The 11,455-nt window shown below is 42.9% G+C and overlaps 1 protein-coding gene across 2 annotated transcripts in view; it reads left to right on the forward strand.

The window, feature by feature from the left end:
* Positions 1-2,481: 2,481 nt before the first annotated feature.
* The window catches only part of kdm4ab (lysine (K)-specific demethylase 4A, genome duplicate b), a 20,101-nt gene continuing 11,127 nt past the window's right edge, over positions 2,482-11,455 (forward strand). The window contains exons 1-14 of one of the 2 annotated variants that reach the window (XM_027158231.2): positions 2,482-2,928; positions 5,309-5,465; positions 5,587-5,762; positions 5,951-6,065; positions 6,183-6,376; positions 6,458-6,507; positions 6,886-6,989; positions 7,076-7,213; positions 7,327-7,547; positions 7,656-7,810; positions 7,985-8,412; positions 8,753-8,879; positions 9,590-9,774; positions 10,879-11,068. In XM_027158231.2, the coding sequence (XP_027014032.2) occupies positions 5,331-5,465; positions 5,587-5,762; positions 5,951-6,065; positions 6,183-6,376; positions 6,458-6,507; positions 6,886-6,989; positions 7,076-7,213; positions 7,327-7,547; positions 7,656-7,810; positions 7,985-8,412; positions 8,753-8,879; positions 9,590-9,774; positions 10,879-11,068 (2,218 nt within the window). In that variant the 5' untranslated portion in view covers positions 2,482-2,928; positions 5,309-5,330. The remainder of the gene's footprint in view (positions 2,929-5,308; positions 5,466-5,586; positions 5,763-5,950; positions 6,066-6,182; positions 6,377-6,457; positions 6,508-6,885; positions 6,990-7,075; positions 7,214-7,326; positions 7,548-7,655; positions 7,811-7,984; positions 8,413-8,752; positions 8,880-9,589; positions 9,775-10,878; positions 11,069-11,455) is intronic. The other variant, XM_027158233.2, reaches the window with a different exon arrangement.

An 11,455-nucleotide genomic window follows, 5' to 3' on the forward strand; every position in this document is an offset into this window, starting at 1 on the left:
GAGACACAGCTACAGACCGATGGCCTTCTTCATCAGCCTTTGCCTCAGAGTCATCGCCTCAGCCTCACGTTTGCATCGTGACGTCACGCATCTACCTCATTTTCCAAACTGAGGTTTCAAATAAAAACGCTTTGATGTCTGTTTGATCCAGAAATCCAGCGTTTTAATTCCAGACTCGGTTCGGCGCGATGAAAAGAAAAGAATCAGAGGAAACACAGCATGATGTTATTTATTGCTTCTTTCTCTCTTTCATGCAAAAACAGGACTCTTTTCTCAGCAGGAGATCCGGATCAAAGCTTCTCGCTCCCTGCAGTTTACACGTGCCAGAAATTTGGGAACTTTATTAGGAAATGAACTCGTTTCTGGAAGTTTTCATAAGTTTTCGCAGCAGAGAAGCGCCTCCTGTCTGTCAGAGAGGGGATTACAGGGTAAATTCACGCCCTCGTTGACGAGCCACTTATTAAATATTTCGTCTTTCTTCGTTAAAGTGTTCATTAAAACCCTGAAGGAATAAATTCTTGTTCCTACCATTATTTTACTAAATCAGCACAACCCTTAAACATTTTCTCTGAATTTTAATTAGACAAAAACAGAAACCACAAAGAAGTGTAAACTCCTCTGTCCTGGAGATGTGGGAAAACTTCCAGCTTTATCTCTGACTGGAACACAGTGCTGACACTGGAGACTCCTTCCCCACGTGTGATACACAAGCACGTCCGTCTCTACAAAAAACTTCACCAGCTCTGTTTCTGAGTGAAGCGTCCACCGTACACAAGCTGTTACCATAGAAATGAGAAGTGCGTTAAAGGTGGGGTGCACGATGTTTGAAAGCCAATGTTGACATTTGAAATCACCAAAACAAACACGCCCCTAACCCAAATGGGTGTCGCCCCTGTTTTGATAGCTCCGCCCACACATACATACGTAACCCAGGCAACTATTATGGCGGAACCTGTTGGGGCAGCTGACCGAGGGGATATTTTTATCAATAAATGAACTCGATGAGTAATACTATGATAATACAAATGTGTTTTTGTAGTACTGTGTATTGTACCGTGAAAGGTTTAGCTCCGTTTCACGCGGAAGACGACGTTCAGTTCTCTCCAGTGCTGGAACGCTGATCCTATATTAACACGGGTCCTGCTTCCTGCCTTATCGTAAGCCTTTTTCGCTTTTCGTTTTTATCCAATGTTGCCCTCAATGTCAATGTTTCAATCGCTTTTTGCTAATGTTAGACATGCGCACTGAACACTCTCTCCGCCGCATATTGACAAGACATGCCCCTTTATGCTAATGTCACACATGCGCACTGAACACTTTCTCCGCCGCATATTCACAAGACACGCCCCTTTATGCTAATGTCACACATGCGCACTGAACACTCTCCGCCGCATATTGACAAGACACGCCCCTTTATGCTAATGTCACACATGCGCACTGAACACTCTCTCCACCGCATATTGACAAGACACGCCCCTTTATGCTCATTGGCTACATGTTTGTTTTGTTTATCGGCCCCAGTCAGTTTCCTGAAGCATTTCTCAAACATCGTGCACCGCACCTTTAATAAAAAACTGAGATATTGTTACTGAGAATGAATCTCCACCCGAGTCCAGAATCTCAGCACATAGCTGTAACATCTCTGCTTTTAATAACTGATGAGTTTCAGAATTAAAAATACATTGGTTTCATTATTTTTCTTCATGTCATGTTTACTTTTGTTTCTGTTCCTGTGTGCGTCTCAGATCTACCTCTTTTTTATTACCCACTGCTCTGTCGGCCTTTTGTAGTGAGTCTCTTCAAAATACTGGATTTAAATTCAGCCAGAAATTGATGTAGTTTTTTGTTGTTGTTGTTTAGACTCGAGCCTTATTTAGATTCGTTTTTAACTTTTTGACAGAATTTGTTTTTGACCGAACGCTCACAATGAGTTCAAAATACTGAACTTGATTTTTTTAGAAAGTGACTAAGAATTTAAAGTAAACTTTTTCAAGAATTAAAAACTCAACTGACACACAATTTAATAAAATAATAATAATAAAAAAAACAGAATAATTTCTTTATTTTATTTATTTGTGTGTGTATGTGTGTGGGTGTGTCTTTGTATGTGTGTGTTTCTGTGAGTGTGTGTGTCTGTGTGTCTTTACCCTGAACAATATAAATCACTGTAGTTAAATGAACTCAAATGGATTTTAGAAAGAAAAAATCGACTCCAAATCTCTTTTTTATGGACAATATTTTTAAACATACTAAATAAAATCCTAGATTAAAAGTCCTGATCTTTTTTCAGTCCTAAACTTCAAGTCAACAATATAGTTCAAATATTTCAGACACAAGTCCTTATAAACCGCAGGACATTTATTTTAAAATTTGGGATAGGACTTTTTAACTATGACGACCCACTTCCGGTTCTGATCTTTAGAATAATGACCTAATCCAAAGTACTGCACGAATAATCTGGAGATGTTCTAGATCATCCGTCTTAAAGGGATGTTTTCTGTTCGGGTGATTTTTATTTATCGAAAGAAAACAAAAATTTATAGATAAAAAAGAAAAAACTGATAAAAAGCAGTTGTTTTGCAGTTAATCTGTGGCACGATGAATTATTTCGAAACTGTTCTTAAGCAAAACAAGATTTTTAGAGGATTTTGTTCACTGAATAAACAAAAGGAACAACAGATACACGAACACATCAAGGCGCGCTGTGTTGTGTGGTTTTAGCTCAATCTGGCAACCCAGGACGTGACTGCACCGTGATTGGTTATGGCTTCTCTTGGCCATAGTAAACAAATCCACAGGGCGCATGCGCAGTGCTGATTCGATGGAGGTGACGGGTTTCGGCTTTTTACCGTCCGGTGTTGAGTGAAGTGTCTGAACATCGTTAAAGCCCCACAGGGGATTTTCCCCCCGTCTTGTTCGATATTATCGGTACGTACTTGTGTGTGCACATCATGGACTCTGTCTCCCGAACGCTAGCGGTGTAATAGAGTCTTTTCCTGCACGGAGTTGAGCTAGCTGAAGCTACCAAGCTAACCGTTAGCACTGTACAGTGTCGCTCCTGCTGAACATCAGCTCGGCTCTTACATTAACTTTCTCCGTCTGTTCTTGTCATTTCTGTGTTTAATTCACGGTGTTGTTAAGCTTTTAAACTGTAACGTTAATCTCCGATAAAGGTTTCATCATTTCCGGGACGGAACATCACGGCCTAGCTAGGAAGCTAACTTAGCATTAGCTAGAAGACTTTTTAAAGAGACGCTTGTGTTAGCCAATCAGCGTTCGAATTGTCTCGACTGGGGGGCGTGGAATGAGTGGGGCGTGGTTTATTGTGTGTGTATGTATGTATGTATGTATGTATGTATGTATGTATGTGTGTGTGTGTGTGTGTGTGTGTGTGTGTGTGTGTGTGAGAGAGAGAGAGAGTGTGTGTGTGTGTGTGTGTGTGTGAGAGAGAGAGAGAGAGAATGTATGTGTGTGTGTGTGTGTGTGTGTGTGTGTGTGTGAGTGAGAATGTATGTATGTGTGAGTGAGTATGTATGTGTGTACGAGTGTGTGTGTGTATGTATGTATATGTGTGTATGTATGTATATGTGTATATGAGTGTGTGAGTGTGTGTGTGTGTGTATGTATGTACTGTATGTGAGTGTGTGTGAATGTGTGTTAGCGAGTGTGTGTGTGTATATGTACTGTGTGTATGTATGTGAGTGTGTATGTCTATGTATGAGTGTATGTATGTACTGTATGTGAGCATGTATGTACTGTATGAGTGTGTGTGTATGTATGTACTGTATGTGAGCATGTATGTACTGTATGAGTGTGTGTGTATGTATGTACTGTATGTGAGCATGTATGTACTGTGAGTGTGTGTGTATGTATGTACTGTATGTGAGCGTGTATGTACTGTATGTGAGTGTGTGTGTGTATGTATGTACTGTATGTGAGTGTGTGTGTATGTACTGTATGTGAGTGTGTGTGTGTGTATGTACTGTATGTGAGTGTGTGTGTATGTATGTACTGTATGTGAGTGTGTGTGTATGTACTGTATGTGAGCGTGTATGTACTGTATGTGAGTGTGTGTGTGTATGTATGTACTGTATGTGAGCGTGTATGTACTGTATGTGAGTGTGTGTGTGTGTATGTACTGTATGTGAGCGTGTATGTACTGTATGTGAGTGTGTGTGTGTATGTATGTACTGTATGTGAGCGTGTATGTACTGTGAGTGTGTGTATGTATGTACTGTATGTGAGCGTGTATGTACTGTGTGAGTGTGTGTGTGTACTGTATGTGAGTGTGTGTGTGTGTATGTATGTACTGTATGTGAGTGTGTGTGTGTACTGTATGTGAGTGTGTGTGTGTATGTATGTACTGTATGTGAGCGTGTATGTACTGTGTGAGTGTGTGTGTGTACTGTGTGTGAGTGTGTGTGTGTACTGTATGTGAGTGTGTGTGTGTACTGTATGTGAGTGTGTGTGTGTATGTATGTACTGTATGTGAGCGTGTATGTACTGTGTGTGTATGTATTTACTGAATGTGAGAGTGAGTGTGTGTGTGTGTGTATGTGTGTATGTATGTATGTACTGTATGTGAGCGTGTATGTACTGTGAGTGTGTGTGTATGTATGTACTGTATGTGAGCGTGTATGTACTGTGAGTGTGTGTGTATGTATGTACTGTATGTGAGCGTGTATGTACTGTGAGTGTGTGTGTATGTATGTACTGTATGTGAGCGTGTATGTACTGTGAGTGTGTGTGTATGTATGTACTGTATGTGAGCGTGTATGTACTGTATGTGAGAGTGAGTGTGTGTGTGTACTGTATGTGTGAGACACCTGATTATACATTGATAGCGCAGCTCTTAGCCATGTCATACTGTACATTATTGTGTATGGTCTCTAAACTGTTTTATTATCAGTTATAATGAATAACAGGAACACACTGAAAGGTGTATTAAATGTGTGTGTGGTCTTGGATGTGTTAAATAAATAAAAGTTTAAACTAAAACTCGGAGCATAAACGTCTGCACGTCTCAGCTAGATTATAAATGATTAACAGTCTGAAACACAGAAAATGTAACGTATGACAGCTTAAGATCTTTTATACGTCTGTTTGATAATCGACGTAATAATGAACATGAAGTTTTTTTAATAGTCTCAACACTAAAATTCTATAATTAGATCTTTTTTTCGTTTTGTCTTTGTTCTCAGTGATGAACTGAGATTTCAGGGTCATTAGCATTTATTTCACTGCTCAGGTAACAATTACACTTCAGGATCATGTGAAAGTAACTGGATTGATTTGTCCAACGTTTCAGGATCCGATCTACTGGAGCGAGGATGGCGTCCGACTCGCAATCTTCCTCCTCTAAGGGGATCATGACGTTTTACCCGACGATGGAGGAGTTTAAAAACTTCAACCGCTACGTCGCTTACATAGAGTCTCAGGGAGCGCATAGAGCCGGCCTGGCAAAGGTACACGTCACGCTGGCACAATAGAAGTGTTTAAACAGCTTGTGGTGTGTGTGTGTGTGTGTGTGATGATGCAACAAAATAAAATCATCTCGTGATGTTTGAACGTGTGGCTCGTCCTCAGATTGTCCCTCCGAAGGAGTGGAAGCCCCGCCACTCGTACGACGACATCGACGACTTGTTGATCCCGGCGCCGATCCAGCAGGTGGTGACTGGGCAGTCGGGTCTGTTTACACAGTACAACATCCAGAAAAAGCCCATGACCGTCAAGGAGTTCCGCAAAACGGCCAACAGCGACAAGTGGGTCTGCGCTCGCACCCTCACTAATGCTCACGCTCTCCTTGACGCCTGCATCCGAGTGCCCTGAAAGAAACTTTTAGCACAGAGCCCTACATGATGGAGTGTAAAATCCTCTCTGAACATGAAAGCATGATGATGATGATGATGATGATGATGGTCTCTATCTGCCTCTTGTCTCTTGGTTGTAGGTTCTGCAGCCCTCGATATGATGACTTCGAAGAGCTGGAGAGGAAGTACTGGAAAAACCTCACCTTCAACCCTCCGATCTACGGAGCTGACGTGAACGGGACGCTCTACGACCCCGTGAGTGACCTCCTCCTCCTCCCTCCTTTTATTTGTATTATTTCTTTGCACTGTCTCACGGTTACTGGAGACGTACACGAGGAGTAAACCTAAGTTGTTGTTTTTTTATCCCCTTAGCACATAGATGAATGGAACGTGGGCCGTCTGAACACCATCCTGGACACGGTGGAGCACGAGAGCGGTATCACCATCGAGGGGGTGAACACACCATACTTGTACTTCGGCATGTGGAAGACCACGTTCGCCTGGCACACGGAGGACATGGACCTCTACAGCATTAATTACCTGCACTTCGGGGAACCAAAATCATGGTACGTCTCCTGTGTGGCACAAAACGTGTCGTCGTGAGATTTGATAGAACCTTCTCCTTAATTCTTGGAATTCCTCCGCAGGTATACTGTGCCTCCGGAGCACGGGAAGAGACTGGAGCGTCTAGCTAAAGGTAGGCAGGATCTTAATGCTGTCACTCTGCCATATTCAGTACACTATACTATACAAGCAAATTCCCAGATTTGGGATTCACCTAAACACGGATGATTCTGTGGTCATGTGACCAAAACCTTGTGCCAGTCGCCGTCTTAACAATTAATTTAATTGATAGGGAAACTTTTGTATAAAATGTTTTTTATATTAATAATTTGTTATTGATTTATGATTGGATAAAAATGTAGATTTGTTTAATTATTCACAGTCATAACTCGTTTTTTCATAATCAGTCCCGATTTAAGATTCTTTGCATTTGCTCGCCCTCTGCTGGATATATTTCAAACTGCAGTTTAAAAGGAAAAAATTTCCAGTTTTGACTCTTCTCTTTGCGCAGGATTTTTTCCTGGTAGTTCTCAAAACTGCGAAGCTTTTCTTAGACACAAGATGACCCTGATCTCTCCTTCTATTTTGAAGAAATATGGCATCCCTTTTGAAAAGGTGAAAGTTTTTTTAAAAATTGATTATGGTGTTAAATACAGATTTGTTTCTTACTGTGTGTTTGGGGTGTTTTTTTTTTTTTTTAGATCACTCAGGAAGCTGGAGAGTTCATGATAACGTTCCCGTATGGCTACCATGCTGGTTTTAATCACGGCTTTAACTGTGCGGAGTCGACCAACTTTGCCACGCAGCGATGGATTGATTACGGAAAGCAGGCCATTCTGGTGAGGGTCATTTTAGACTCTTTTGTCTTTTGTTTTGTTTTTTTTTTTCCTCCTCCTTCTTCTCCTTCATCTTTCCTGGGTTAAATCTCACACCGGCGCGCTCTGTGCTGCAGTGCTCGTGTCGGAAGGACATGGTGAAGATCTCCATGGACGTGTTTGTGAGGAAGTTCCAGCCGGAGCGATACGAGTTGTGGCTGTCGGGGAAGGACAACGTTCCCATCGATCACACCAAGCCTACGCCAGAGGCGGTGGAATTCATGGGAGTCAAGAAAGGAAACTTCGGCCAACGAGAGCCTTGTACGCAGAACCAGAGCAACGAATCATCTAAAAAAGGGTAAAAAAAGAAAAAGTAATCTGTCTGTATTTGAGAATAGACTTTGTGTCCTTACGGGGCCAGGATCGGATCTCTGTCCTAATCATCTTCCTCCTTTAATGTCCTCAGTGTGGCAAAGCAGAGAATCGGTACTAAAAGGCACCGTGTGTGTTTGGAGGTACCGGATGATGTTTTACCAAAGAGCGATGCAACTCACGACGACTCCGAGTACGGGAAGAAGGGACGCCTCTCTCCACGGACTGAGCCGAGCCGGAACGGTACCGGTACCGCACACCATTCTCCTTCTCTTACTGCATCGATAACCATAAGCAGTTCTTTTTCTTTCTTTCTTTCTTTTTACGGTTTATGTATTTCTTTCCTTCTTTTTTCTCTCTCTCTTTATCTATCTGATCCCCGGATTGTCGTGTGCATGTGAACATGCTCCATTTTGCTTTTAGACTGCATCAGCGAGTCGCGTGTGAAACTTCCTCCAGGCACTAGGACGTGGCTGAAGCTCGGAGATCCTTACGAAAGCGCGACCTGTGTTAAGTCTGAGGCCGAGGTTAGAACGGCTTGTCCTCAGGGCCCTAAGAAAAGTCACCTGTCTATCGCCACTGTCCCCATGGCTTCTCACTGCCTCTCTGCCCTTCCCTGGACCTCCAGCAAGCCCGGGGTGGCCAGCCTGCTCTTCCACCGGACCCTGAGCTCTTCTGATGCCCTGCAGGTCCACACTTACGCCGCTAAAGCTACGCTCTGTAAACCTCAACCTCCCAGGGTCCAGGACTTTAAGTCTGAGTCTGACTCAGAAGCCTCACCTGAGTCAGAAGCCTCACCTGAGCTGAAGCACAGCGCAGACACTCCAGAGCACAGCGCAGACACACACGAGGTGAGGAACGCAGACGCTCCAGAGGCTGGGAGACATTACATTATAACCTCAATGTCATTATAGATTACAACAGCACACACTTTCATATGTTATATAATTATAAAATCATTTTAAGTTAAATGAATTCCAAGCTTACATGAAAGATCCGATCTCATGTTAAACATTTTTTAAAATAATTTTTAAATTAATTTTTTTCCCGTATTGTTTTCCCTATGTTTTTTAAGCTGTAAGATGAATTTCCTGATGTGAACGCTAGATGTCGCTCAAAACCCACCGACATACGTGTAGGAGTAACAGAGAGGCGTCTAGAGTCTAACATGTCCACGTTTTGTTGTTCAAGCCGTTTTGTTCGCTGCAAGAGGAAACGGAAGATGAGAAGGAGAACGAGAACTTGATGAGGAAGCTGCAACCCCTCAGCAACCTGCCTCAGTTCCACCCGCTGCTCAGAGAGAGCTTCAGCGACGAAGGTTACGTTTCACTACATGACCTGTACTGTGGTGTGCAGAAGTTTTTACCCCCCATTTTGTAGAGTGGAACTGAAGTGTTAATATTTGAATTAAACAAAACATATTAAATTATACAGTGTAGTGCTGGTGGTTAGTAGCCTTATTTTTTTTAGATTTAAATTTATGATAAATTCATTATTTTATAAAATGTCATAAAGCTGGGGCCCCCTGGCACCGTCTCAGGGCCCCCAGTTTGAGAACCACTGGCCCTAGACTACTTGTGCTGAGCAGGTGTTATCAGTGAACAGGCTGTAAAACTGTTGGCTAAGTTACAGACACTGATGACAGACTCCTGCTGATCATCTGAGAAACGTCTCTAACAGCAGTCACGATGTCACTGTGTGAATGAGTTGTAACATTAAACCAGAGATCATGACTTACTCTGTGCTCAAAGTGATGCTCGCAGCTCCAGTGCTTTTCTGATTGGCTGTTGTGTAGCCTCTGTTTTTTGATTGGCTGATAAGTGTCAGGCTCGACTAAGAGCTCCAGGGTGCCGTAGAACACGGTTGCTGTTTACGTCTGTCTAACCCAATAGCGTGGGGGAGGGGGGGATTTTACGACTAATTTATTAGTGTTCTGCAAATTCAGCCTTTCTCCATAGAAGTAGGTTCAAATAGATGTCCTGCATGTTCTTATATTGGCTGACTGATGTGTGTGTGTGTGTGATTCAGAGCTGCAGGACCAGGTGGACATAGATGTGGACTCTCAGGAATCGGACCCCTGGGCCCAACTACTCGTGCCCCTCTTGCAGAAACGGGTTCTGCGCAGCTTTAAATTAGAGCGGGAGTTTAACCGGCGTCTGGGTCTCCTGCCTCCCTACTGCGCAGTGTGCAGCCTCTTCCACACGTACCAACAGGTACAGAGTCAGCGTGTGAGCGTGTGCGTCCAGACGACGAAGGACAAAAGAATAATCATCACATTCAGGCCATCCTTAAAAATATTCTTGTTTGCCATAACCCGACCGACCCTGTCAATTTAGGACCGACTTAATTATTTATTTATTTATTTATTGCTTTAAGTCCGACCGACTTGCCGGTTGTAAATTTGCGTTAAGACTGTCCAATTTTTTTTTACACTCTTCAAACTAATACAAAAGCAATAAAATAATATGAATTATATTTTAGTAAGTATTGTAAGTATATAAAATGACCTACATACAAACGAAGGCTACGTTCTTTCTTTTAAATAAAAACCCGTGACGTCATCTATGTTTACACTATTGGTTAACGAATGTCACACTATGGCCTGTGCGTTCGCTTCGTCTCATTCTCTCATTCACTGTCAGAGTCGACGGTTCGCGCTCGGTAATGATGGCTGCGGCTGCAGTAAACAAAATGTTCGCGTCACCGTTCAAAGTCGTATGAGTTCGGGCGCCATAATACATCTAAAATAATCATTAAAACAGCTCGACACCACTTTAACTTGGCACAAAGTTCTGGAAAAACTGTCCAGCATCAAAATAAGGTTTGCGACGATGCGCCTGAAGGCACGGGTTGAAGACCCAGTCAGTGACGTCACGATATGCTAATTTGTTTAAAGTCATACCTACGTCATCACCATCACCAAAATTGTACTTTTTTTTTTTTTTTTTTTTTTTTTTTTTTTTTTTTTACCTCTTACTGCAAACCAAAATATTTTTAAGGATGACCTCATTAAGGATTTTAGTCAGTTCCCGGATTCCGCCGGAGGAAATGTTGATTCATAAGACAACGATTCACTGTTTACTGACGCCATCGAGTCTGATTGGTCGAAACCACTGAGTTGAATCGATGTGCTCGTGATTCATCGGATGATGATGATACGATATTTGAACATGAAACTCGATCATATGATTCGTGTGAGAATGATTCATAAACACTGAACAATAAAAAATAACGACCGAATCACCGATATGAGGAAGGTGTCGAGTGAGTTGAGCTCCTCTAATCTCACTCCTGTGTCTGTCTCTCTTTCTTCCCAGAGCGAGCTGAGAACTCTGATTCAGGGAACCTCCGTCTCCAGCGGAGAGGTGAAGCTCAGGACGAAGCCTCTCATCCCAGAGATGTGCTTCACGGCCAGTTCAGACGGACAGCTGTCCACGCCGAACCTGGACGAGGACGGAACCAGTCCTCTAGTCAGCTGCTCGGTGTGCTGTGTGCGCGTACATGCCAGTGAGTGCCGCCGCCCACGTGTACACGTGTCCGACTCCGTCTGAACCTCACACCTCGTCCCGTTCTTTACCGACAGCCGTAATACACCGTGTGGCGTGCTGTTACAAGAAATTAATCAGTGAAGCCCCTGGAAATAGCTTGTTTTATTCACCTGGCATCACATCGTACTATTGCTTTGTTTGTAATTACGTGTAATCCCGATAATTACTCCATCATAACGCCGCCTCTTCTGACCGATCGCAGTCCAGAACGTAAGAACGGTTTCGTACGAGAGACGACCGTGAAGGCGAAGAAGTGTTGATGTGATCCCGAGGCCATCGCAGAGAATAAATCTCCCTCAGACTAAATCGGTCGGCACGTCGTCTCAAAACAGTTTAGGAACCAAAA

This window comes from Tachysurus fulvidraco, chromosome 22 (assembly GCF_022655615.1).
Source record: "Tachysurus fulvidraco isolate hzauxx_2018 chromosome 22, HZAU_PFXX_2.0, whole genome shotgun sequence".
NCBI classification, from domain to species: Eukaryota; Metazoa; Chordata; class Actinopteri; order Siluriformes; family Bagridae; genus Tachysurus; species Tachysurus fulvidraco.